At 52.0% G+C, this 26,803-nt stretch overlaps 2 protein-coding genes across 2 annotated transcripts; both read right to left on the minus strand.

Moving 5' to 3' along the window:
* Nucleotides 1–8,915: 8,915 nt before the first annotated feature.
* Nucleotides 8,916–12,950, minus strand: SUCNR1 (succinate receptor 1). The gene is made up of 2 exons (XM_086754738.1): nt 12,802–12,950; nt 8,916–10,774 (listed from the first exon to the last, which is right to left on the minus strand). Exons 1-2 carry the CDS (start codon nt 12,802–12,804, stop codon nt 9,824–9,826), a joined length of 954 nt encoding a protein of 317 aa, XP_086610864.1. The 5' UTR covers nt 12,805–12,950; the 3' UTR covers nt 8,916–9,823.
* Nucleotides 12,951–16,506: 3,556 nt separating this feature from the next.
* LOC104477964 (arylacetamide deacetylase) lies at nt 16,507–26,350 on the minus strand. Its single transcript, XM_086755040.1, has 5 exons — nt 25,906–26,350; nt 20,398–20,620; nt 20,087–20,156; nt 19,566–19,737; nt 16,507–18,367 (listed from the first exon to the last, which is right to left on the minus strand). The coding sequence occupies exons 1-5, from the start codon at nt 26,041–26,043 to the stop codon at nt 17,759–17,761; spliced, it is 1,212 nt and encodes a 403-aa protein (XP_086611166.1). The 5' UTR covers nt 26,044–26,350; the 3' UTR covers nt 16,507–17,758.
* Nucleotides 26,351–26,803: the final 453 nt, after the last annotated feature.

Consider the following 26,803-nt stretch of genomic DNA (forward strand, 5'->3'; position numbering starts at 1 on the left):
CCAGGTACTCTTCTGACAGAGGCAAAGGAAGACACGACACTGAAATATCCTGAAAATACATCTATGTCTCAAAATTTTGTATTGCCAATTCACATTGGTTTGAGAACGGGCTCAGCGCCGGCAGCCGGGATGCCCACCACATCCCGCAGCCGCGGGGCCCTGGGGCACGCTGCTCCGGAGCCCGGGTGCCTGCAGACAGCCCCAGCGCCGCTACCGGAACCGCGGCACGCGCTGCGCTGTCCTGGACGCTATCAGCTGCCATCGCAGGGCTGCTCAGGCGCCTGGGCAAACGCGCGTGGGGGTAACTTTTCTACATCACTTACATCTTGGAAGGACTACATCTCCGAGATCTCAGTTTGTGTTCCATACTACAACAAAATGCTACAAAAAGAAACAGCAGGTTTCAGCGTCTTATTTGGCACGAGGGAAAAAAGCCGCAACTCTACAAGAACTCAACTTAAACATTCTTTTCTTCCTAAATTAAGAGTGGAGAAATCTGCACCAAACAGAAACACAGAAGCCTAATTCATCCTGGTCCCTCTTATGAAGAGTTATAATTTTCCAAGGAAAAAGTGCTTCAGGTGCCCTTTCGACGTTACTCAGTGTTGAGTCTTTTACATCCCCAAAAGCTGCAGGGGCACAGCCGCTTCAGCCTCTCCCAGCAGCAGCCAAGCACTCAGCACATAATCGACCTCTTTGCTGAACTGGCATTTCCGACGTTCCTCACTGGTGTTCGGCTGCTGGAAGGCACAGGCCAGCTAGCAGCAACCATCGGTCTCCAGTCCTTTTCCGCCACCGCAAGGCCATTTCATTTAAAGTTGATTAATGCTCTGATGTGGTGGTGGAAGACTGACTGCCTTACGGTTTCCATCACGTTTGCCTCAGGACGACACTAAGGAGAGGATGCCTCTGAAAGAGCAGCCTGAGCTGTCTCACAGGATGGACAGCAATTTGTGTTGGTGGCAGGCTACAGGCCCTGCGTGCCAACCCCACTTTTGCTTCCATTTCACAATCCTCCGCTTGTGTCACAGAGAGTGTCTTAGCAAAGACCTGTTCCCCTTCACGTCGCTGCAGGAACACTGAATAGGTGTTTCCATTGCTGGATAAACCAACCTGGTCCACTCTTTGTAGCAACTCATTTCCACCTGATGGCTCACACCACAACCCAGCCACACGCAAAGCAGTCGTACCACCTTCGCCTCTCCAGCGGGTCACCTGACAAGGCTTTCCCAAGAGAAGCCATGCTCTGCAACAAAATTTTCTGCTGCAGTTCATTATTTAGTCAGAAAAAGACATTGGAGAAGAGTGATCTCACTCTTACCTCTTCAGCCGGCTCTTTCTTCGCGTGCTCCCACCCACAGCTTGCAGGTGGCATCAGGCCAGGGGTCCTGTGCAGGCAGGCACCCAGCATCACAGCTCCTATTTAATCCCTGCTGAGCTGCCACACCTGTGGGTGGGGAGCTCCTGGCTCAGGTGGGATCCATTCCGCCCAGCCCCTCACCCGGCCCATGGGACACTCCCCAGCCCCTGGCCCCGTGCCCCAGCATGTCCTCGCCCGGGCGGGCACGTCGCCTGTGGCTGTTTGGAAAGCCGGGCAGTGCGAGGTACCATCATAGTCTTTCCCATCAGAAAGAAGGAACCGGGCCAGCAGCAGGCAGGACATGCTGCCTGCCTCTCACAGCACTCACCGAAAGCAGGTCTCTGGGGAGGAAAAAGAAATTGGTAAGACCAAGCCTTACAGTAGCTGAGAGCGCAGAATTTATTTCAAAAGCTGCTGAATGGCTTTTATTTATCAAATGACTTAATTATTTCAGCTGGCAGGTTAGTCATGAGAGTTTCCATCCTGCAATTCTTGCGTGACGCTGTCAGGAAGTGAAGTAAGAGTGCAGGAACGGACAGCGCGAGCAGCGGTTAATGTTTGGCTTCACCGAGGTGGATCAGAACCAAGACAAGATGCAGAAAAGTAAAAAGCACTAGGACGAGTCCAGCAGCCACCTCACCCGTGACAGCAGTCCCCTGCCACATCCTGTCCCCAGGGTGTAGGTCAGACCCCTATGTCGCCCGTCACTTGCTGAAATATTTTTAAAAAGTAGAAACCAAATTGAAAACTAGCAATAATCGGCTGAATTAATATCTCCGCCACCATCGAGGACAGTTAAAAAGCTGAGGTTGCCCAGCTGTGCCGTCAGGAGTGCGCCGGCACGAGCTTTCACGCGAAGGGCGCGCGGAGACGGGAGCCTGGCGCAACCCTGCCCCGTTACACCGCAGCAGAGCTGGGGCCCCACTTCCAGATTCCCAGAGTTTTTCCTGACTTTGCAGGCAGCCAGGCTTCGCGTGGCACAGCGCTAAATCCACAGCCTGTGGGCAATCCTGTTCTTCTGGAAAAACATTCTTATAAATAATGATTCAAATAATGCAGAGCAGAAGGGGCTCTGGCACAGAGCAGTGCCGGAGAGCCGTCGGGGAACCCAGCGGGGTTCCCGGCCCCCACGCTGCGTGCCGGGGAGCAGCCCTGCCTGGGCAGTGACGGGGCAAGAGGCCACGGGCACAACGGCAAATCCTGGAAACTCCCTCTAGATGTCAGAAAAAAACCACTGCAGGACATTTCACGTATTCCGAGCTGCAGGTTGCTTGGGTTTTGGATTAATAAAAAATACGCTCGTGCATTTTTCAGCCCGCTGCTCTGATGGGCGGGTTTGGAGCCGAGCTGCGATTTCCCTCAAAAGGCGAGTCCTGCTCCCGCGGCTCCTTCCCCTAAAACCGGGCGTCTCCTGGAAAGCGACTCTCCCTCTGTCAGAGCGCAGCGTCAGGCGCCTAAAGCCAGAGGCTAAGAGTCCCCCAATATCTTGGCTTCTGGGTTTGCCGGGAGGAGCGGAGGGCTGGGCTCAGTGCTCGCCTCGGCGCTGCAACGCGACCCTTGCCGTACCCAGCACTGCCCATCACAAGGAACATTTATTTTTAGATCGCTTACCACCACTAAAACATACTTGGACTGTTTTCAGCCTGACTCACAGCTGAATTCCTGTTCTTCTGGAGGCCGACTTTTCTGTCCCCACCCAAAATGAGGGAAGACAAAACAAAATGAAACCAGGACAGCCCCAGCTGGACCCGAACCGAAGCCCAGCGCGCCCACGTCCAGCCCGTGCTGGTGCCGCGTCCCGAGCGGGGCGTGAGTCGGCCGGGATGGGATGGCACTGGGTGCTCGGGCCAGCGCCAGCGTTGGGCCACGGCCACAGCGGTGATGGGGCATCGTGCAGCGCTGCCCAGGCACGACCCACGCCGACAGCCCGTGGCGCTCACCCCACACCCGCACCCCGGCTCAGCCCCGCTTCGCCCGGCCGAGGGGAGATGCAGCCCTCAGGAGAGCTTGTGCCTCAGGGGTCTTTTTAATTTACGTTTGTCTGTACACTGCCCAGAAGAGTTAAGCCGAGAGGAGCACGCATACGTAACTTGAACATGGAGGGTTTTTTATCTTGATGTCACCTGGGACACACAAAACACAGCCAAAAGCCCCTGAGGGGTGGCAGAGCTGAAACCAGTGTGGCATGCGGGGCGGGGGGAGCAGCGCTGTTACCTTAGGATGGTTTCCAGTTACATATTTTGCCCGAGAAGTGAGACGTGACTAGTTCACGCAAAGGCCCCGAGAGCTGCCCCTGGAAAGCCAAACGGGTACATCTGCAGAGGGAAGAAAACAGTTCTCTGCAACGTTAGCCATTTTGGAGAGAAGCTTTCACGCTTTTCTAGCAAGATGCTACAGACTATTTATTCATTTTTGAGATAATTTCTATAAGGAATCCTTTTTTTATCACACTTTTGCTATTTTTAATTGTCATACCAGAAGCGCCATAGTAATAAAATGTGTAACAATCAGAATTTTCACTAATTAGTCTGGGGAAATGGAAGTAGGAGGGGATTATAGAGACTGCCACCAAATTGAAGGTACAAACCTGAATTGTCTCGGAAGGTGAAAAGGACCAGAGCCCAACAGGTCTCAAAATCACCTGGGGCCTGGGCCTGACCTGGGAGCTCCCAGGATTTCGTGACGGCTGCAGCGGGGTTGGGAAGCTGAGCAGTGAGCTCAAGGCGACAGCGGAGATGAGTGCGCCGGGAGTCACTGCAGGCTGGGCAAGGCAGGGGCTGCAGATGTCACCGCTGCGAATTAGTGAAAAGATTAAAATTTATTTGCTGGGTTAATCGACATGATGTAATCAGGACAAAACCGGACTCAGAAAGAGGATTCCCGGGAGATGGCTAGGCTCCCGTTTCTCCTTTCGCCGAGCCCCAGCCAGCCGTGCAGTGCTGCCTTTCAGCCACAGGAGAGCACGAAGAGCTCGGCTCCCGCTCGCGAGGAGCTCGGGTTTTGTGCGCCCAAGTTTGAGCTGGGGTGCAGGCTTGCCCTCGGACCCGGCTCAGGAGCAAGCAGCGCAAAGCTCCGTGCTCAGGTACGCGGGCAGAGCTTTTGTACCATGCGGCTTTGCTTTCTATCCGCAACTTGAGATGATCGCTGCTGCCTCCTCCCCGCTCCGACGCCAGCGATGGACGTAGTGTGAATGTCTGCTGCTAAATTTTCCTCCTAGAAGGAGCTGGCCTGTACAGCTCGGTGTTTCTAATTCATTGTCTTCTTCCCTTCTGGACAGATCTGTTCTAAAACTTAATTATATAAATAACAGGGATTTTTATTTTGGCTATATATCGTTATACCTCTTTTACACCTTTGTATCTGTTTTATATCTAATTCTTCAGACGGAGGGAGATGGACCGGCCACGCACAGCTGCTGTGCTGTCCCGGCCTGAGCTCACAGCTGCCCGCTTTGAGCAGGAGGCCGGGTTAGACAGTCACCAGCGGTCCCTTCTACCCTGATCCTACGATATTACGTATTTTTATATTATTAAGTAGAAAATACTTCCTGGGATTAAACAAACAGCTAGTCCCAGCACAACTGGTCAATAAAATCCAAGTTGCTCTCCCTGCATTTGGGGTGGCCCACAAGCCCCACTGCTGCTGGAGTACAGCATCCGCACTGGGGGCGTTACAAAGAGGGAAACACTGACATTGACAACACAAGATACAAACCTACTGCCAGCAGCGTGGAATTTTGGCCAAAATACGTGACATGGGAAGTAGTATCTGCCATGAGAAGTCTCAGATGTTGGTTTTACCTACTGCCTGGACCCGTAAGTGCTGCAGAGCTGGTAACGGGCAGTGCTGTGGAAGAAGACAGCTTTCAAAAGCATCGGGATTTCTGATCCTGAGTCTCCAAGGGGTTTCAGAGATTTCAGCACGCCGTTTGGAGAGGCAGATACAGCCTGCAGCCGTGTTACGGCTGAGACGGCCACCTGTGCCGGCTCTGCCTCCGGGGCTGCCTCGCAGACACTGGAAAGACGCCGAGCGCGGTCGAGGAAGGCGCCAGCTCCAGGGCTTGTCCTCCCTTTCGGGAGGGAAGTGAGCTGTCCGAGTGGTTTGTGCTTACTCCGGGCATGCAAATATTTCTGGTTTCTTGTTCTGCAGCTCCAAATCCTGCTCGTTTGCGGGAAGCGTGAGCCTGTTGGGGTTGGGCTGCAGGACCTGGGTCCAGAGGGAAAACGTGGGGCACAGAGCCTGCGCCCAGCCGAGCCCGGCCCCGCTCCCCACAGCCCTCAGACCCCGCCTGGGAGCGGCCGTGCTGTCCCCGCGTCACGGAGAGCGGCTGGGTGCTACCGCTTCAGAGATTGTGGGTGTGATTTTTGAAGTATTATTCTTGCAGTTTAATTGCATAAAACCAAAAAAGAGCTGAACAGCTGCCAGCTGTTAGAACTATTGCAGTCCTTCAGAACTTCAGCCAAATGAATTAATAACCCATTTTCTAATTAGCTAGCCTCTGTCTTGTAAAATTTCATGTGCCGTGATATGATCAGCACGCATACTAGGAAAATAACAGCATCACTATTAGAAAAAGCAGCTGATGTAAGGTATGGGAGCTCTGTTAAGCAGCGCTGGGCTCTCAGCGGCGCAGGCACCGGTGTCTAGCTTTGCACTTTTCGTGCTGGACAGAGTATATATTAACCCAAAGAGCACCTATTTAGAGATGATCGCTTGCTGGGTACCAGGCCGACGGGGAAGAGCCGTGCGGGTAGATGCGACACCGGTGTGTACACAGGGAGGCATCCTTAGCGACTCAGCGCACTTAATACAGAGCAGATGACCCTGCTCACCAACATGGACACTGCAAAACAAATAATTCAGCGTATTAATCCATACTACTGTCACTACACATTGTTTATGAAGAAAAATCACCTCCCGGCCATCGATCAGCCAGACGTGGGATGCCACGTGCTGTACAGATGTGTCTCTGGTGGGGAGGGTGGCAGCCAGCATACCCACAGCTCCAGGCCTGTCACCGGGCTGAGGAATGGCCTCGTCCTGGCCGGGGTAGGACAGCGGAGCTGGAGCCTGGCCGGACCCTGGCAGGATCGGGGCAGTGACGCCTGGGTGTTGTTGGGCTGGCAGCATCTCCTCTCCCAGCAAACCCAGCCTCGAGGAGAACGTCTTAGCCCAGACCTTCCACACATCAAAGCAACACGAGCTTCTGCACAACCGTTTCTGTGCTAAAAGTCCCGAAAGCAAAACTGTAAGTTTCTTCCTAACTTACAGGAAGAGCCCAGAGTCATCTCCCTGGCAGTAACAGAACTGCTGCCCACACGTGCTGACAGGAAACTAGACCTTGCTTCAAAAACGCCATGACAACCATATCCTCCTGCCTTGGCTGTGGTGGCTGTGCCTGCCTCGGAGCACCCTGTGCCCACCTTGGAGCATCCCACGTCTGTGCCTGCCTCGGAACACGCTGTGCCCACCTTGGAGCATCCCACGTCTGTGCCTGCCTTGGAACACCCTGTGCCCACCTTGGAGCATCCCACGTCCGTGCCTGCCTCGGAGCATGCTGTGTCCACCTCAGAGCATCCCATGTCCATGCACACCTCGGAGCACCCCACATCTACCCGCAGGCAGGAGTGAGCTGGGGCAAGTGTTTGGCAGGGCCAGCTGCGTGCCCCCAAGCCTTGCCAAGCTCCTGCTCTCTGACGGGGCAGAGGTGGGTTTTCGAAGATCATGAAAAGCAGGCTGTGGCTTACCGCTGCAGGCTCGTACAGACCTCATCAGACAGACACTTTCAAATGGCCAATGCCTTCGTCCGCCCGGCTGCCGAGCTGCAGCACCAGACGGACGGGGTGTTGCACAGGCTGTTTTCTGGAAAGCGGCTGTCAGGCAGAGGTTCGTTTATTGTCTGCCTTCTTCCTTCCTGCCCGGCCTTCAGCACGGGCCCAGCAGCCCCTTCCCTTCGCTTCCCCATCCGCAGCCAAGCTGCGGGCGCTGAACCGGCACTTGCACAACAGGGGGTCACCGCCACCCCACCGCCCAGCACAGTCACGCGGAGGGAAAAAGGGAGGCTGGTATCACAAAACTGCCCCGTGACATCAAAAGGTGGAGAAAGATGTTTCCACAGCCCGTGAAGACAGTGGCGATCGCCAAAGAGAAGCCCTGCTACCGAGAAGGAAGGACGCCTGGCAAACCACCCTCAACGGGCATGGCCTCCAACGGGCCAGGGTCACCGGCAACCACAGCGAGCCGCTCGCCAAGGAGCCGCCTGAGCAAACCCAGGGACACTATGGACCACAACGGGACCCGAGCACGGTGCTCCAGTGCTGGGAACGGTCACCGCTCTGTGACACTGACCCCGCGAGTAACCCTGCGAGGTGAGCAGGAGGCGCAACACGGCGTCGTGGAGCGACAGGCATTGCGTTGGGTTTGGCAGATTCCTACCCAAGACGCACATAAGAAATCAGGCTAAGCAAAAAGCGGGTCTCTGCAAAATTCCTCTTTTCGCGTTCTCTCTCAAGCCCAGGATGGATGGCAGCAGTGAAAGCACGTACAGAGCGAGGTGTGTGAGTCAACAACCGCAAACCTCTGCTGGGGGCAAAAAATTAAATATAAATAGCACGTCCAGGGGGAGCGTACGTGGCCTTTCCACTTCTGCTATAGAATTATGTACTCATCTAGAAAACCAAAACCCAGCTCCTCTTGCGCCCCACATAAGCCTGTTCACAAGAAAAAGAAGCCCCTGAGCTCGTACAGGCTAGCTACAGTTTTAGAAAATAAACATGTCTTTGAGAAGTCCTGCTCTGTCCACTGCAAAAGGCAAAGGTGAGTCTTCAAAGGTGTTTCAGCTTCATATTTACTGCTGTGTGGTGCTTTCCCTGCAAGAAAATCCCTCTTTCATGCGTTAGGCTCCAACTTTAAAAAAGGAATATTTGACTCACTTTTGGAAATTCTGCTCTCAGCTCCATTCATACTGGGCTGAACATGTGCAATGCCACATCCACCTGGATTACTGCCTCTCGGTGCCGCGTACAAGGGTCCTTAAAAAACAGGAGCTATTTGTAACGGAAGCTCAAGCACAGCCTTATCTGTCCCGAGCCCTGCTGCCAGACACGCATGATGGATCTTTTTTCCACCACCGATACAGTGACTTAGTGACTTATGCGTAAAGATCTGTTACAAAGCAAACAGAGGGAAGAAAATGAGGATTTACGCACATTTTTCTCCAGTCAGAGCTGTGGTCAGCGCTCACCAGCCCAGCGCGGGAGAGGTATATTTATCATCTTCTTGGGCAGCGGTGCTGGAGATGCTCGCTCCGGGCAACCGCAGAATCCTTCCGGCAGCAGCAGCCCGAGCGCAGGGATCCCCGCGGTGGCCACCCCAGGGGAACGCTGGCGCGGGAATTTGTGTGAGGCAACTTTTAGGGTCTTACTGTTACCAGCAGAAAGGCGGTGCAGTGGCTTCATGGACATGAAAGAGAATAGCATCTAAACCAAAATGCTCAACACAAACAAGGCGCTTTTTTTTTTAAGACAGGACACCGTTTATTATCAGGCAGGTAGGTATCAGCTCCTGTTCACATTGAAGTTCAGTAAATCCGGAATTTGAAAAGTGTCAGCAAAACTGCCCAGATGAGCTTGCATAGCTGTCCCGGTGGCGCATGAAGGCAAATGGCAGTTAAGAACTAAAGCAATAGGTTTGCTCGGTTTTGCTTCTGCAAGCTGAATCCGGCTTTAAGGTGAAAGTGCGAGAGAACCTGCCTGCACACACACATCTTCGCTGGCTCAGTGCTTCCATGCAACGCCTGCAAGACCAGCAGCAAACCGTTGGAGTGTTCTGGGCTCGTTGCAACCGCTACAACCAAAAACTGCAGCCCAGCCGCTGCCTCCCCTCTGCAATGCTGACCCAGCCCTCTGCCCAGCTGTTTCTGTAGCCTCCTTTCTTTGCCACATCCAACATGCCAGCCCTCGCCAGTTCCAGCTGGAAATGGAAACAGCCCCAGTTATTTACTGGGAAAGGTGAACCACCCAGGAGATGCAGAGTTTGCAAACACTTGTATAAAGACTCAGCTTTGTGCTGACCATGTGAATTAGTAACCCGGCACGTTTTATCCCAGCCTAGGTCCAGTCCAGCATCGATTAAGGATCACAAAGCAGCCCTCAGAGCAGCGTGTTTTCCCTCCAAGAACTACTGCGATGATCTTTTATTGATGATGTTAACAGGCAGCAGCATATCCTGCTACGAGGGCTTGGTTTCCTGCTGTACTGCCGTGAGCGAGCATCACTTCGGGTTTGCTGGAGCCAGGCTAGCAGGAGGTCTCCTGTACAATAAGCGCATTTAGAGGAACACAATCAGCTCACACCTATTCTATAGCACAAAGTTGTCTAAAAAAAAAATGGCACTGTACATTTGTGAACACTCTCCCTAAGAGAGCTATCTCCCACTGTGAGAGGTCATCTCCTTCTCCTTCGCTCATTTGCCAGTGGTTGTCAACCTGCTCAAGAGCTGCCTTAGTTTTGCCATCAGCATCTCTCTGAAGTGGTCACCCATTAAGAAATAAAAAACAGGATTAATGGCACTATTCAAAAATGCAATGGGTCTCGTGATGATGTAAATGGCATTGATGATGCCCTGCGTGCACTTGGATACGCTCAAGACTGGTATTCGGGAAGCAATTCGGACATTGCGCATGATGTGATAGGGAGTAAAGAGCAACGAGAAGATAACCACCGTGAGGACAACCAACGTCAGGGGTCTTTCAAGCATCAGGGGAGAGTTGAGCTGCTCGCTCCTGTTTTTAAGAAAAAGAACCATCTTCACGTAGAAGCAGCACATGATCACGAGCGGGATAAGGAACCCAAAGACAGTCAGAAACATGCTATAGATGAGGTTTTTCGTGGGGTCTCCAGAGCTCGCGTAATCAAGACACGTGTAATTATTGGCAGGCGTTATAGGCTCCAGGAAATACACCAAGGGCAGCAGTTCCAGTATCACCCCGATCCACATGGCAACAGACACGATAAGGGCCGTTCTCCTCTTCTGTAGAAAATGTTCTCTGAAGGGATGTTTTATGAGCATGTATCGGTCGATGCTGATAACAGTGAGGAAAAGGATGCTGCTGTACAGGTTTGCATGCAAGAGGAACCTGTTGCTGTGGCACAAGGCACTCGTCTTCGTCCACTGATCTTTGGAGTAGCTGTTCACGAGTATTGGAAGAGTACACAGAAATAATAAATCTGATAATGATAAATTGAACAGGTAGATGTTCCCACTTTTCCAGTTTCTCAGGCAGAAAATGTAGCCGAGCACAACAATGGTGTTTCCAATGAAGCCTAAAATGAACTCAAGGCTGTAGATGGTGGAAAGATAATACTTTTCCAGGACTCTCTTCATCAGCCAAGAGTCACATGTCTCATTCAAAGCCTGGAAAGCCAAAAGGGAAAAAAAAAAAAAAAAAAAAAAAGACACACACCAAAAATGAGTAAGAGCTCATCGCACAGCTATTTTTATATTGTTACTCTAACAGGTGGATATAGCGTGCTGTTTGCTTAACGCTTATACGGTGAGTAGCTACTCGAACTCGAAGAATATCCCTTATGCACCCAACATTTCTACTTCCAGCTATTGACCAGAGTGACGAGCAAGATGAAAACTTGCGTGAGCAAAAACCTGTGTGAGGAGTTTGAGGTGAGAGCATCACCTGAAGGCACCTGTCGCAAGGTCCAGCTGCCCCTTGGCCAAACCCAGGGCCCTGCCAGAGCCCGGCAAAGCGAAACTCGCCTGTTACCACTTTGTCACAGCCCTTGCTGGGAGTCATCTGCCTCCCGCTTACCCAACTCCGGTCCCACACTCCCCTCGCTCATCGCTAAAGCAGAAGTCCGCTGTCAAGACTGATAAAGGATGAGCTCGTTAGCTGCAACACGACCACGCTCTGAGAGTGTTACTCAGAATTCATTAAGAAGTCAGCGGAGAACGCGTCTGTTAGGCTAATCGCACCCTCCATCACGCACTTTGTACAGTTTTGCTGGTAGCTCAGCAACAGAATTGCAGGGAAGGCTCTGCGAGGATGAAGCGCGCATCCTGTGCATCACGGCAGGCGTGCCGGAGCCCTTCCCACGGACACGGGGCATCGCTGCTCCCGGGGCTTTACAAGAGGCTTCTCGGCTTCCTACACAAAGCCCTTTCAAGAAGGGAAGGTTCAACTATGACTTGTTGATATGAGAAGTCTCGTTGATACGAAAGCGACTGTAGTCAAGGGGACAGCACAGACAGGTTCAGGATAAAACGCCTTTGAAGCCAAATTCACAAACTTTAAGTCACTTCTGTTATTGACTTAGTAAGAAGCAAGAACAGTGCGTACGATTCATACACCCACAGCTCAAAGCCCCTCCGAGCCCACCCCAGTGTACGCGGAGGGCCCCGAGCCCAGCCCCACGGCACAGCGGGAGCGGGGGCTGCGTCCCGCCGGGAGAGCGCTGGGCTGTTTGCGGCAGCGGGGCAGCCAGCATCCTGCCGCCCCTCCTGCCCCGCGGCTCCAGAGAGCTTCCCTTCCGGCGGGGACGCCAGCAGCACGGTCGGAGCTCTGTAAGGAGCGACGCTTTCTAGGGAGCTGCGCCGAGCGTGAGTTTGCCTGCAGAGAAATGTTTTCTTTCTGAAGGCTGGTCAGTAACTCTCTGCTCCAGGGGAAGAAACGGCGCAGGCTCTCTCGTGCTCGCTCCTCTCCCTCCCCAGCAAACACACCCGCACCCGACCGCGGGGGACCCGCCAGCGCGAGATGGCTTTTAGCGAGAGCCCTCGGTCAGAACATCAGCAAAACAACCAGAAAGCAGGGGAAAACAAAATGTGGGGAAAATGTGATATAGATTGAAACTGAAATCAAGCTAAGCCTAAGCTCTGAAAGAGCAGCAACCTGCCTGCCACAAAACCTGCTGCAGACCCCCTCCACAAATCATGGCATCGCTGTCGGTGTTCTCAGTCGTCTGGAGTCTGGAATTTGTTGCTAGATCTCTGCTCTCAGAGCACCAGATCTTATTTTAAAGGTAGATCATGAGGCAGAATAAAGTACGGCATATACAAAACCTGATAAAGTTACATCCAGCGAACAGCTACGCTTACGCCGTGCGCTGCGGGAAACAAGCAAGACAGCCACGAACGCGCCCTGCTCGGAGCAGCCTCGCGCTGCGCCTGCCCCTGGGAAGAAACCCAGCGCTTCCGCGAGATGCCAGGACTAGAGAGCACTGCACTAGCATCAGCACTCAAAATACAAATAATTAAACCATTGCTGCATCGACAGGCACGTTGATTTAGGTACTGGTTAGAGAAAGACCTATTAATTAATTTTAAAGCAAGCGATCAGGGTAAAGCAAGCACAGGATTCATTCAGAAGCGGTCTCGGCAGAGGAGCAGCGGAGCGGTCTGGCCGCCGGCTCTCGGGCACGAGGACGCCTTACCATCGCCGCGGCTGGGCCACCTCTCGGGCAGCGCTCCCGGACCACGCCTTGGCGAGCAGCTCGGGATCCCCGGAGCGCGGCGCAGCATCAGCGCTCAGCCTCGTTTGCGTACGGTTCGGTCATTGATGAGTCAGGGCACAGCAGCGATCTGTTTGGCCGAGCGGGATGCGGGAGTAGCTTTCGTGGGAGGAAGGTACCACAAAATGTGTGCCAAGCCGAGGCGAGAGGCAAACAAACACTTCCCCTTCTCAGAGACCGTTTGGAAACTGCCTGGGGAGGAGCTCCACCCCGCGCCACACCGCGAGCTCTGCCGAACGCGGGGCTCTGCCGCAGGAGCTCACCTGGAGCGCTCATGGCTGGACGAGGTGCAGATCTCACCATCAGCCACGGGGCCAGAGGTGCCAGGCTCCTGTCCTGCCCAGCCAGCACTCTGCAAAGCACCGGCCCGGTGTGGGCTGCAGCATCCAGTGAGGTGGAGACCCCGGCCCCGCTTCCCGAGGTGTAAGGAGGGAGAGGGCACGGCTCTTCATCCCATGCTATGAGATCCCCAGAGGCTGCGGGAGGGCAAAGCTGGTGGCTCGTGTCCCGATCACATCCAGGCTTCTCCAGCCACGTGTCCGTAGTGACCTGGCAGGAGGGAAATTCCTCCCGGACCCAGCAGCCCCCATTCTGCAGAAAAACGAAGCACTAGACTGGGAGACAAGGGCAGGCTCCGACCATAAATCAACATCGCGTTGCCAAATTCATTGGGCTCCTCAGCAACCTGCGGGCTTTAAAGAAGAAATAGAACTGGAGTCAGGCACGTTTGTTATCATTAAATGCCCATTAGTCAATTTATAGTGGACTGAGGGCTATTAAATGAGTGAGGCATATTTAATGGTTTATTATGGTGTAGTTGCATTTGACTCACTGGGGTTGACCGTGAATGAAAGGCGGTGTCTGCCTGCAGAGCCCTTTGAACAGGGGATGTTTATCCCACTGGGGATTCATCCCTGTGAGCAAAGCAGAACATGGGGATATTCTTCGGGATGTCAAAGAGTAAACAGGAGGTTTGAGAAGTCAGAAAAACCCGCTGCGTCGCGGTGACTGGCACCCGGCGGAGGAGAGAGGGGCTGTGGTATGAGGGGCATGGAGGCGGCGGGTGGGGGACGGGCCGAGCATCGCCGGGCTGACGCTGGCAGTGAGCCCCGTGCACCGGCTCCCGCACCCACCCGCCTCAGCAGTGTGCCGGGCACCGTCGGGCGAGAGACCTGGCTCTCGTGAACTGCTGTGCGCAAACACGCGGCACGAGTAAAGGGCAGATAAACCCCGAGTCAGTCCACTCCCGCCTGCGCGTCCTCTGCCCGCAATCCTGTTTTCACAACCGCAGCGCCCGAGCGAGCCCGCAGCGCGGCGGCTGTGCAGAGGGCGTTATCCGCAGAGACTGCCGCCGTAGCGCACACCGCGTGTAATCGCTGAGCACTTGCCATCTGTTACTTGGAATTGTACTAATTATACGCAGGGCCTGCAAATGAGGGAAAACATGAAATTGCTTCAATTATTCAATTAAGCATTTCTCCTGGGAGGAGCAGATCCTCATTAATAACATGCCTTTCACCAAGTCCAACACGCAGATTTCTGTTGCTCCCCCAAAGCTAGAAAGCCTGTTTTTCAACCTCTGCCTCCCAGGAAGAGGAGGAGGAAGGGGCCTTCGCTGCTTTTGGCTGCTGCATGGAAGCGTCCCCCAGGAGCCTTCCTCCTCTTCCTCCTCCCGCTGCCCCAGCCCAGCTGTGCAGGAGGGAGCCGGGCACCCCAGGCTCCGCCACCCCCAGCCCTGCGGAGGGAGGCGTTTGGGTCTGCTTCCCACGCGGCTGCAGAGAGCTGTGGCGTTCCTCTAAGGCACAACGTGTATCGTACTTAAAACGTAAAATTTTGTTGGATTTAAACGAAGTGATACACGTGAAATATATATCATGCTCTTATGAATGTGGGGTTTCTTTTTTAGAAAATACAAGTGGCAGCTGAGGTCTGGTACAGTACAGTACAGCCATTTGTATTTTATAAATTTCTGTAATTTTTTTTTTTTTGTAAGAGCCCAGTAGAGAAGTTACAGACAAGCTCATGGTACACATCAGCAGAAGTCTGAATATCACCATGATTATTTTAAATTGGGAGAAATAAACATGGTTCAGCTACTAAAAATACCTCTTTTTTTCCCCTTCCCTTGATCATGATGTACTTCAATGTTAACGAGTATTAAGCCTATTAATGTCTGGGATATAAAAAGCTATTCTAGCTTTTCTTGGAAGACAAGGCTAATAAATCAGCTAATATTTAAGCATTACAGAAGCTGCTTTAAAATTTCCCACGTGGCTGATAAATAACACAGCTTCTCATTTACCAGCTTTTAAATGCTTTGTTCTTTCAGACAGCTGCTGTTGCACTGAAGGATAGAAAGGGGCTGAATAAATCGGGCGTTTCTTCTCTCACGCTGCAGGAAAGCTTCCAAGACCAGGTAGTGGGGCAGTAACGCCAGACCCTCCACAGCGGTACCTGCAGCAGCGGTGGCTGCAGCCGGGGTCCCGCGCCGCGCGCCCGTGCCGGAGGAGCGAGGGCTCTCCTCGCCGGAACCGTACGGCGGCTCTGAGACACTGTCCTCTCCGGGGAGCTCCAGCCCGGGCTCCTGCCCAGCCTTAGCGCGGAGAGAACGCTCAGCGGAGCAGGACTGCGTTGTGGGCTGGCCCTTAACCAGAGCCTTTGGAATGCAGCGAACGAGAACACTGAACACGCTCCGCAGCACAACGGGAGTGGGCCTTAAACGGAATTTGCCAATGGGAACAACTTAACAGTGCCAAAAATAACCCCAAACCCAAATATGGGCTAACTTGTGTTTTTGGGGATTGTTTTATTTTTTTATGCGTTTGTTTTTGTTTTTTTGGTTTTTTTTTAACCCAGTACAGTACCTCAGAAAAAAGCTGAAGGCTTTCACAAACTGACAAGGGGGAGCCCTAATGGGGGGGTGCTTTACACGCAGCCTTCCCCAGCCGGGATGCTGCCGGCTAAGCCACACCACGATGATGCCGAGGCTGAGCTTTCTCTTTTACCAAAGACCAAATTTGATTTCAGTCTCTAGTGGCAGACAGAGCAAACCCTTCCCTTGGGGTGGGTTTTACTGTTTTCTGCTCCAGACAAATGAGCTGCACGCTGCGGGTTCAGCCTCTCCTGCCAGAGACGCTGACGCTGCAGTTCTCACTGTCTCATTTTATGCCTCACCAAGCATTTCCAACTCAAAAAGTCTATTTTGGGAATTTAATCAAAAGCATATACAGCCCAATCAATCATTAATCCCAATTTACATGCGGGTGGTTAAAAGACATTTACTTCTTGTTCCGAGCAGTCCTATGAACACACACCGGGGGAAGCTGGCAATACCGTCAGCGTTTCTGCTTAGAGCATACGTTTTTCTGCTACCTTATAGATATAAAACTTTCCCACAGGTAAGAAAGATCATTTCTAGAGGTATCTTTCACTCCACTCCTCTCACTGCCAAGACCTCCTCAACCTCTTCTGTTTCTCTCCTCTGCCACCGCGGTCAAGCATCGCTGAGCAAACGACATCTCCCTGGGCCCGGTCCCTGTTCTTTCCAAAACCGCCTGTGTGTACCAAAGCCAACTTGTTATTCCTTTCCAGTAAGTGGGGTATTCGACTGACAAAAAGCTCATTGCATTGGAATCAAAGACAAGTTTAATTTTTATATTCAACGTAATAAAGATGAAAAAAAAAAACCAGCAATCATTCCACATACATTCCATCTAAACAGGCTGCACACACACTCAAAATCCCAGAATTACTGAAGTTTCAGTATCTTTTATGCAAAAGGAAAAAGCAGGATACTAGAAGTACATGTTTGTGGGTATTGTGACCAGTTTAAAACCAATAGCCAACATCTGCACTCATCATTCAAAATTCTTAGGGTTTATATTTAATACACAAAACGTGTATAGAGGATATTTGTTCAACACTGACAGCTGAATTCTGTTTCTTTTTCAAGCCTATAAAGCTACTAAGCTAGTAGTATTTTTTAAAATTCATATGTAAAAACTGCTAAACAATTCCAAGCACAATTGAACACACGATACAACTTATTTGGTAAGGAGAGCATAAGAAGTACGGCAGTGGTATTGCAAGGTTCTGCCCTTCCCGGTCATCCTTTATCTGATCGACACCCAGCGCTGTTCTGTTACGCGATTTCCTCTAGTACAGAGATTAAAGATAGCCACTATTGAGTAAGACAGATTCTTCTTAAAGCAAAGAAACAAAAGCATTTGCACTGCGTTGCAGCCATCCCTTTGGTTTTCAAGTGCCTCCCTCAAGCTGCGCTGGAGAGACAACAGCCGGCCCCCGCCGCCGTGTGCGACGTGCAGGGCTGCGCAAGCTGCCGGGTACCACGTGAAGCCGGGTCCCTGTGCCTCTGCTCACCCCGTCGCCCAACAGCGGCAGCACGGCCCACGGGAACACGCCAGAGGGGACCGGGAGCAAGCGGCCACCAAGCACATGCCAATAGTGACATGGCCCATTTGCGCAAGCCTGTGACACAAAGACATCGCGATAGGCAGACACGAGCAGCAAGCAACCCAAGACACCAAGTCCCACGCGCAGTGCCAGCCAGGGGCTTGGGCGAGGCCAGGCAGAGCCAGGCACACCAACCCTCCTGGTCTTGGCCAGGAGAGAAATCCCAGAGCCGTCCCAGCAGCTTACGGGGTTCTGAGCTCAGACAACAGCACTGGAAGAACACTTTGGTTAGAATCAGACTGATTTCCCTGCCAGAGAAGATGAGAAACGCTGCAATCCAGACACTGCAGGGCAACACAGCAAAGACGGCAATCACGCCCGAAAACTCACACAGCTCCTATTCTCCTACACTCCTCAGTCGCACCCAGTGAACGTGAGCCAGGCATACTGGAGCAGCATTCTCAACTCATAGATTCTCATTTAACCACTCAATATATCTGTTCAGCAGCCGGTGCCCTACGGCTAACTCGGCTGGACCCAAGACAAACATCATCGCCCCATGAAAGGCGTCCTTGGCATGATCATGCGTGACAGCAACGCCTGCTGCCTGCAGGCGCCTGGCGTACATGACTCCATCATCCCGCAAGACGTCATGCTCGCAGGTGAGGATGTAGGTGAGGGGCAGCCCACGTAGCTGGGCATCACTCGCCAGCAGCGGGGCCGCCCTCTGATCCAGAAACCCCGGGTACTTCTGTGCGAGCTCAGGGCTTCCATAGGTGGGATTGGTGTAAACTTGATCTTTCTTCATCTCTTCAGGCAGCCAATTGCTCCAGTTCACAAACTGAAACAAGTGGCTCGATTCAACTGGGACGTGCCTGTTGGAGGCCATGGCTTCCCTGAGAGATGGATCAGAAGTGAAGTATTCACTCAAGAACTTGACCATAAGCGACTTGGATAAAAGGGGCTTATTTGCATTTTCCCGAAAAGATGGCAAATCCGTGTCAAGGGTTTGAAGAGCAGGGTAGATCAAAGCTTGGGCTTTGAGTTTAGTTTTGACTTCAGAGTCCTCCAACAGCTGTAGAAGAAAACAAATAATTACAAGAAGTTGGTTAAAAAGCGTTGGTTCTCTCATGCTGACAGAAGACCTTAAAAGTAAGGAATGAACACACACACACGTTACAACATCAGCAAAGTAAGATCAATAATATCAATAAACCCAGGGCAGATCCTCGATTCCTAGGCAAGTCACCTAAAACAGCATGTTGTATTAGAAGTTCTCCAACATCAAATGTAATCTCGTTTTATTTCTTATGTTGAAGGACAACAATATTTGAGAAACACTCTTTTTGAAGCATTGAGCCTTTGAGGCATTTATGCTTCCCTAAGTGTAACAAATGCTTTTCTACAACCACAGAAAGTTCTGCTCCTACAGCTTAAGCACTGCTGGTTTCTGAGGCTCCTTTCATCGTTTCACACACAATTTAGAGTTTATCCATCTGCTGGGTTTTTTAACCCGAGGTGTTAGAACTCAAACAGCTACAACTCTGTGCATCCTAGGCATGTGAGAAACAACACGGTGATGAATTGAACACTGGCATTTCTTGTATGTCATCCTTTTTCCCTCTTCGCTGATAAATTTCCGCCTTCTTCCTCACCTTCCTCCTTCAGTGTCTGTGGCAAATTCACAACCTTTCCAAGCGAGATTCATTGCAACCCCAATAACTTCTCAAGAGAGCAACAACATCGCACTGACTTTATTTCACAAACCCAAGCGAGAAGTGCAGAAGGCGCCGAGCTGTGTGCCATCAGACACGCTGGAACATGAGCAGTTTGGGGGCTTTGCTGCCGTTATTTACATCTCTATGAGTCAAACTGCTAAAATCCCCTTTTCAAACAACAGACCTAACACAGGTGAGACGTGCTTAAGGATAGAGGGATCTATGCCCTAATTATAGGGCAGAGAGTCTTTTCAGAGTATAAGGGTTTGGAGGACATCGCAGCATCAAAGCCGCTTTGGTGCCACAGAAGGGCTGGGGTGAGCTTGCTCGGCTGCGAACGCAGAGCGCTCGCTGGCGTCTGCGGGCTGCGTGATGCCCTGCGGCCACCGGCCACCAGAGATGGCTGGGAGGTGCACTCGCTTCGGGCAGAGGTTTTTTTAGTCTTTTCTAAGAGTTCATGGAATGGGGGGAAAAAAAAAAAATCAGCTCACAAACCAGGTTTTTTTTGCTTGGGTTTTTTGGTTTGGTTTTTGTTGTTGTTTTTTTTTTTTTTACCTGTTGTGCCACAGCCGCAGCTAAGTTGCCACCTGCGCTGTCTCCTGCGACACAGACCCGAGCTGGGTCCACCCCGTACTGGGAGAGGATGCTGCTCTGGAGGAAGAACTTCGTGACCGAATACACGTCTTCAAACTGGACGGGAAAGTGGTATTTAGGTGCCAACCTGTAACTGCCGGAGGCAAGCAGAAGCGCGTTACTTCCTGCTGTTGATAAAGAGAAAGGCTTGCTAACATCTGCCCTGGTCCTTGAATATTTGTTGTTTTCTGTGCCCAGAGAAATGGAAACAATCTGTCTGTCCCGGAGGATCAAATATTTTATTACCCACTAACTTCACAAAGCAATATCCAAGACAGCCACCAGCCCCAATTCACCGCTGCAACCTTGGCAGCTTTTCTTCGCAAACACTTAAAGCCAGCAGGAAAGCACACCATGTAACAAATATATACTGCAAATCGGGTTCACTGAAATAGAGTAACTTATGCCACAGCCTCAGCCCATCCAGGAGGAGAATCTCTTACTTGACTGACACCACGACAGCGTTCAGCTTGTTGGAAGTCCACCTTGTCAGATGGTCGTAGGCTTTCATGCCTGAAACGAAACGGGTCACTGGGAACACGCTCTGGCACATGTGAGAACAGACACGCACCCAACAGCACGCTCCTCTCTGCAGAAGCTTTCAGGTGACTTTCCAAAACTCCACCTGGTTTTAACTTGCCAAATACTTGTTCCCCGACCCTCTCCGCGGCAACTCCCATAAAGCAAACAGCGGTGCTTAACACAGGCCACTGAGATCCTCTGCGCCGCCCCGTCCCGACAGAGCAGAGCTCACCTGCCTGCCCCAAGCACCATCCTCCACCGTGGAAGTAGACCACAGCCCTTCTCAGCCTGTCGGACGCCTTTCTGGGCAGGAACAGACGGACGGGCACATTGTTGAACTCTGTGTCCATCACGGTGACGTTTTCATCAGACGTGGGTGGGACGTAGTCAGCAGCAATGATCAGCGTCGTGGCTTCCATATAGTGCATCAGACCCAGCCACTCAGCGACCTCCGCCTGAAGCCCAAGACAAGGGGAAACAGTATTTTAAATGCAGCCCCAGTTACTCTCAGATTACATTTCCGTAAAGCCATTTGATGCTCTGCACAAGTCTGTACAGTTACCGTAGAAGTCGCTAAGCCAGGTGCTGCTGACTTGGAGGAGCGACCGTCACGCTCTGTCACGCTGCCCAGCCCGAGCCGTCCCACCCCCGATCTCCCATCACTTCAGCACGAAGCTCAGCAGCAGGAAGGCGGCCATGGGGACACCCCCACTGCTCCTACTGAAGAGCAGATCAAGAGTTGAGTCGTGTGTTTATTGTCCATTCCGCACGGTCAGCAGATGAGATAGTTTTGTCACACCACCTGTGCCACCACACCTTCTGGAGCAGCTTCCTGCCCCATCATCCTTGAGGAGGATACAGTGCTCTGAGCCACACAAATCCTCTCCTTACATCGGTCTGATATTTCACAATAAAAAGCTAAAAATAACCCTGCCACTGACAGTAGGATTTCCACTGGCCCTTTGCTGGTGGGGCAGTTCCCTGTGGAATGAACTGACAGAAGATCAGCTCCGGCATGGCATCACCACGGTCGCCCAGCGCTGGCTCCAGCCTGACTCCGACCAAGGACGATCCCAGTGACTCCCCAACCTGGGGAGAGGCTCCACGGGCCAGGAGGGGAAATAAGGTGATGCTAACTGGGTTCTTTTCCCCCAGAAATCCTGACGCTCTCCCAGCCGTACAGCAGCACAGGAGCCCCAGTGCCATGCCACCCTTCAAGTGGAGCACAGGGGAGCCCCTCGGTGCCAACAACTCCTTCCAGACCCAGCAGCTCCCCAAAGGGGGCACCTCACGCGTTTCCTCACAGCTGCAGCAAGTAAAGATGTGACCGGTGTTTGCTTGTACAGAAATCTCACTGCCTTTTCCCTCTTATATTGGATTAAACTGTGTTTAAAGAAACTTACTTTTCACGTTGCTTTTAAGATATTCGAAACATGTTCTAAAACACACATTAAAAACTGTAAAAGACAACAAAATGACAGTGTCACAGTGACTGGAAGGAAAATAAAGCCTTCATCTTCTATGCCATGAAAGGTAGTGTCAATACCCATTTAAACAAGAGTTTAGCCACAGTAGATATTGACGGCAGGTAGAACGCGATCTCAGGACATGAAACGCCGGCAACGCGAGGAACCCGTCAGGTGTGCCCTCCTTCCAGGACAGCGCTGGTGGGATGGGGCAGCCGGAGCCACGCGCAGCCGGAGGGGAAAGCCAGCAGGGACTGCTTCCTGATCCCCGAGCATCACACTGTCCAGTTCCTAACGAGATACTGAGGAATAGCTGGGGGGGCGTAGCTGGTTTAGTTTTTAGATGAAAGAAAGGTACGAAGAATACAACTTCAAACATGCTTGAAAGGCATTTGCTATCTGACTTGCTGAAAGTGATCCAAGAACTGGGATTTCTAGTTCATTTCAAGCAAAACTGGAAGAAATTTCAAACTAATTTGTGCACATATTTTCAGTTTAATGTGCACTGCTCTTGCGTATATTCTAGTTAAACACCCAAAAACTTCATAGCTGACACTGGTACAAAAGCTCTTATCTAAATTTCAGGCTGCTGTACAGCTCTGAGCAGGTGCGAGCAATCCTGTAACTGTGCTGACGGGACTTTGGTCAGAACGCTTGCTTTGGAAGATAACGGAGTTCAGAACAGGCCTGAGCGTGTTAATCTGATCGGAACATTCTACGAGAACGCTGCCGTGACTCCGTTAGCCACTGTCCGGAAAGGGCCGCGTGTTAGGAAGCGCCCAGCGCCGACGCGAGGGTTGCCGGGTTGTGGGCGCACACACATGCTCAGCATGTCCCGCAGGTCACTTCCACAGCCAGCGCCCTGCCCGCACCCTGCGCCACGGAGAGCTGTGGCCGGCCACCCCCAGCTCCTGCGCCCGCCACCAGCCCCTCGGCTCCTTCACAACGGCCCCCACGACAGCAGACATGACCCAGCTTCCCACACAAGTCTCCCAATGGCCTCGTCACATAGCCGTGGCAATGATGATGTAGTAAATCCAAGTTCTGTCTTACCTGTTACCTGAAAGTGAAAAACAGATTAAACTCAAAGCAGGTTTGAGTTTAGGAGATAAGATAGCCCAGCCTGGTGCAGAAGCGTTCGGAAGTTTAGCTTTCCAAGAGATGCTTTGCTCTCCCCAGGAAGAATGTAAAACGCCGAACGGTCCCCACACTTTAACTGATCACCTCTTAGAAGGTAGAACTCGGGGCCCGATGCTGTAAAATCACACAATCTGACCCTGCTTGTTTTGCTTTTTGTATTTTTTTCGTTTAAATTATAATTAAATCAACTATTTATTTATCTTCTACATATAACCTACTTTTTCAGAAGTAAAGAGAATACAGCTAAGACCCTACGGACAATACTCCGCAGCGATGGCCACCGCGTTACAGAGCCACCTCGGAAGGCTTGGACCCAGCGATGCTGGGAGCTCTGCCAGGCTCTGCGATTCGGGACCCAGTCGGAGACAAACGGGCGTAACCAGCCCATGGCGCAGAAGGAGAACGCAGGTCCTGGCCGTGAGCTTCACGAAGACAAATACATACACAGGCCAAAACGGCGTAATTTTATCCACAGTGATTACACAGTTTACATAAATATTTCTCAGCTGTTGTGTTTTCCCTGAGGATTAGCATCTTGAAAAAATAAATATATAGGTCAGAGTGAGCCCTGCTGTAATTCCACTGAGCCTGTGAAACTCCCCCGCGCTGGGAGGAATTCCCTCGGCTCAGGGGGGAGGATTATCAATACTCTCGAGCTGTTTTTAGCACAAGCGGACATTTTACACTGTGGAAAACCACTGGTCTGCTGCCTGCAGTTTCAAGGCCATTCTCATATAAAAATGAAAGGAAATCATACCCTCATCCGAAGACTCTCGTTGTCCCTGATCCGAGATTACCGCACATTATGGGGTAAGGGGAAAACCAACTCCTTTGGGGTCCTTTGGAAAGCGCTTCCCACAGTCACTTCACCATCTTCCATAAGGGCAGCGTGGCAGCAAGGACAAAAAAACCCAAACTCACTTATGAGGAAGGGCGCCCCGGCAGGCAGAGCGCCCGGCCCTGCTTTTGGCAGCCGATTTAATCTTGCACAGTTGGGCTCAGAAGCTGGAGAGCCCCCCAGGACCTATTAAAGCAAAGACGACGAAGGAGGATAGTGGCTCGCCATTTCATGGCTTGCTTGTCGTGTCCTTTTGGGAACCTGGGGAGGATGCCTCTCCATTAGGAGTGTTTGAGGGTGGCAGCATTATCTCCCTTTTTTCAAACCAACATTAGGGAGCTGGAAAGACTAAAATAGGGTCCCCTCTGCAAATTTAGGCCTGCTTTTAAGTGATTATAAACTGCTGCACTGTAATCAGATGATAGTTCAGAATGTATTTAGGACACTTTAGAGCCATCTCACATCTGATTTGCACCAGCACAGCTCCAGGGACACCATCTTCATCAGCGCGTCCCTTGGGATGATGGTTCTACATGGGCTTGGATGGTTACAACACACGCTTGCCTTGTGCCACTGCTGCTGGCAATGGGCTTGGGCTTAACAGGCTGCCAACACAACAGCCAGAGACACCATGTCCGTGTGGTGAGAAAACATCCTCCAACAGTGAAAAACACTCCCGCGTGCTGAGCAGGGCTGTGCTGAAGGCTGCAGGTCTGAGTGAGCGAGCAGACGCGAGGTGCCCCTGGGGAAAGGAGTTATCCCCGCAGACGCTCTCCTCACAGGCTGCCTCCAAAGGGAGATTTGGCAGGGGAGGCGGCAAGGCAGCACATCGGAATCACAGACTACAGCTTCTGTCTCACCACTTTTTCACCTCCCACCACTCAGACCTTAAATCACAAGACCAAAACAGAGTCCATGAGTAAACACACACCCACAAAAACCACCCCCTGCACTTCTGCCGGCTGTGCAGACCAAACAGGAGGTCTCCACTGCAAACAAGGGCTGCCTGACACTGGGATGGCTCCCAAGGCCTCCCAAGAAAACACACTCTCTCACCTCCACCAGAAAAATCGTAAGAGGTGGCTCCCACAGACTTCTGGAAATCACACCCACCACGTTTTAACCGGAAAAACAGAAAAGGCAAAATCTCAAACTCGTGCCCTTTGGAGCAAACAGCCCGCTGTATTTGTGCCTGCAGCAGACAAGCCTGTCACCAGCATCCCTCGAGCAACGCTGGAGACCGCTCTCCTGGCTCCTCACGCCCTCCTTTCCGTGTGTTTTATGGTGGAGGCGAAAGAGGTCTCTAAATGTTTGTAGCCACCCAGAGATGTCTGTGACGCTCAGCCCCCCTCGTCCCCCCAGCCCTTCACCTTTGGCCACGTTTTTGGGTTTGGGTTATGCTGCTGCAGCTGCTGCTGTGCAGCAAGAACAGGCTGGGCTCAAACCAGCTCCCAGTTCCACATACTGGGGAGGTGGGAAGTACGGCACCGTGATTTGTGCATGGCGTGCAGCCCCACGGGTTATTTACACGTTTGAAATGGCCGTGTAAGGTGACAGATGGAGCAGCAGCCGAGGATGTACATCAAAAAGAGCACGGGAAGAGCGAGGAGCGCGCTGTCGGTAGACGCTGCCGTAGAACTCGCACAGGGTGTAACACCGCTGCCTGTCCCGACTGCGACGTGCGGCTCTGCTGCTCAGCCAGACACAGCTTTTAGGTAGGCAAGATTACAGCGGTATTAAAAAATGGGTTTATATATAGCTCAGTTTCTACGTGCTCCAACATCATCATCCCTATCATTAGCTTTGTGTGGGTTTTAGGCTCGTTCTGTCACTACATTTCTATGAAGCCACAAAATCAATCGTATTTAAGAAGTGCTCTGCTTTTCCCCTATCTGACACCCAGCGCAATACTTCCCAGGAAGCTCCATACACAGGTTCTGGGAAACAGTACAAATTCAAGCAGCAGTGCTTCAGCTGCAAAGGCTCATAAAGCAAAATAAACTTGTTCACACTCATCTGTCCACATTCACGTTACGGAGCACGTTTCCAGTGACTCTGAAGGTCCTTTTTTCAAGATTGCACAACTAAATCTTTTCTAAGTTTCTTTAGTCATAGCTACAGTAAGTTTAACGCTTCGTTTCAGACACTACTGCCCTTCGCTCAGTGTGTTACCGTACATGTACACGTTATACACGTGTGCGTGACACGTACGCACTGCCATATCTCTGTCAGCCACAGAGGCAGCGGGAATGCCCGCCGCTCCACACTCTCCCCCCAAGGCCAGCACCCAACTCACCAGGTGCCCGAAGACCCTGAAGTTCGCTGCGATTAACATCACTTTCCAGGGCTCCTCGAAGTCCTCGGGCATGGGGCTGTAGATGTAGTAGGCGACGAGGGCAGAGGCGAGGCAGAGGCACAGCAGCTTGGCTCCCATGTCTGCGGGCACCGCTCTCCCCAGACTGACCAGATGAACGGCTCTCGCCGACCCTTTACAGCTCCAAGCCAGCACGCACGCACCGGGCAAAACTAATCCCGTGTTTTGTTTGGGTCGCGGCCAGGAGGCGATTTCTCATCAGATCACCCAGGGCAGAGGTTACTCTGCCGCACAGCTCCCGAGAAAACATGTTTCTGCAGCAAGGCGCTCAGCCCTCGGGGCCAGCCGAGTCATACTTCAACCCCAGATTAAACTCCAAGGTTCCCACACCCCCATCACGCCCTTTCCTGCGTTTGGCAGCAGCAAGGCTCAGGAGGAAGGAGGCAGTTGGGAAAATAAAGAACCGGACATGGCCCGTGAACAGAGGGCTGCCGCAAGGTGACACAAATGCAAAAAGATTTCTGGAATATCTGGGAGCTGCAGTTCGTAACGCAGCCGTTCACACACGGCCCAGCTCGCGGCAATGCCCAAGGGATCGGCTACGGCAGCACCCCACCCGCTGTGGTCTGCCGGGCGGCAGCCAGCAAACTGGTTGTGCAACAGTGGGTTTGGAAAAAAAACCAACCAAACAAAAAAACCCAAACCAATCTCTAACAGGGCTTCTGGTTAATATTTGAAAGTTCAGATTTAATTGCCACTGTTCTCAGGATTAAGAGATTTCTATGCATCTCCCCACGGCAACCGCTTCTGCGCCAGGTGGGCTCAACCAGGTAATCGTACCTCCGCTGAGGGAACACCACAAGCAGGAGCACACGCAGAA

Source organism: Chlamydotis macqueenii, chromosome 9 (genome assembly GCF_036417535.1).
Source record: "Chlamydotis macqueenii isolate bChlMac1 chromosome 9, bChlMac1.mat, whole genome shotgun sequence".
NCBI classification, from domain to species: Eukaryota; Metazoa; Chordata; class Aves; order Otidiformes; family Otididae; genus Chlamydotis; species Chlamydotis macqueenii.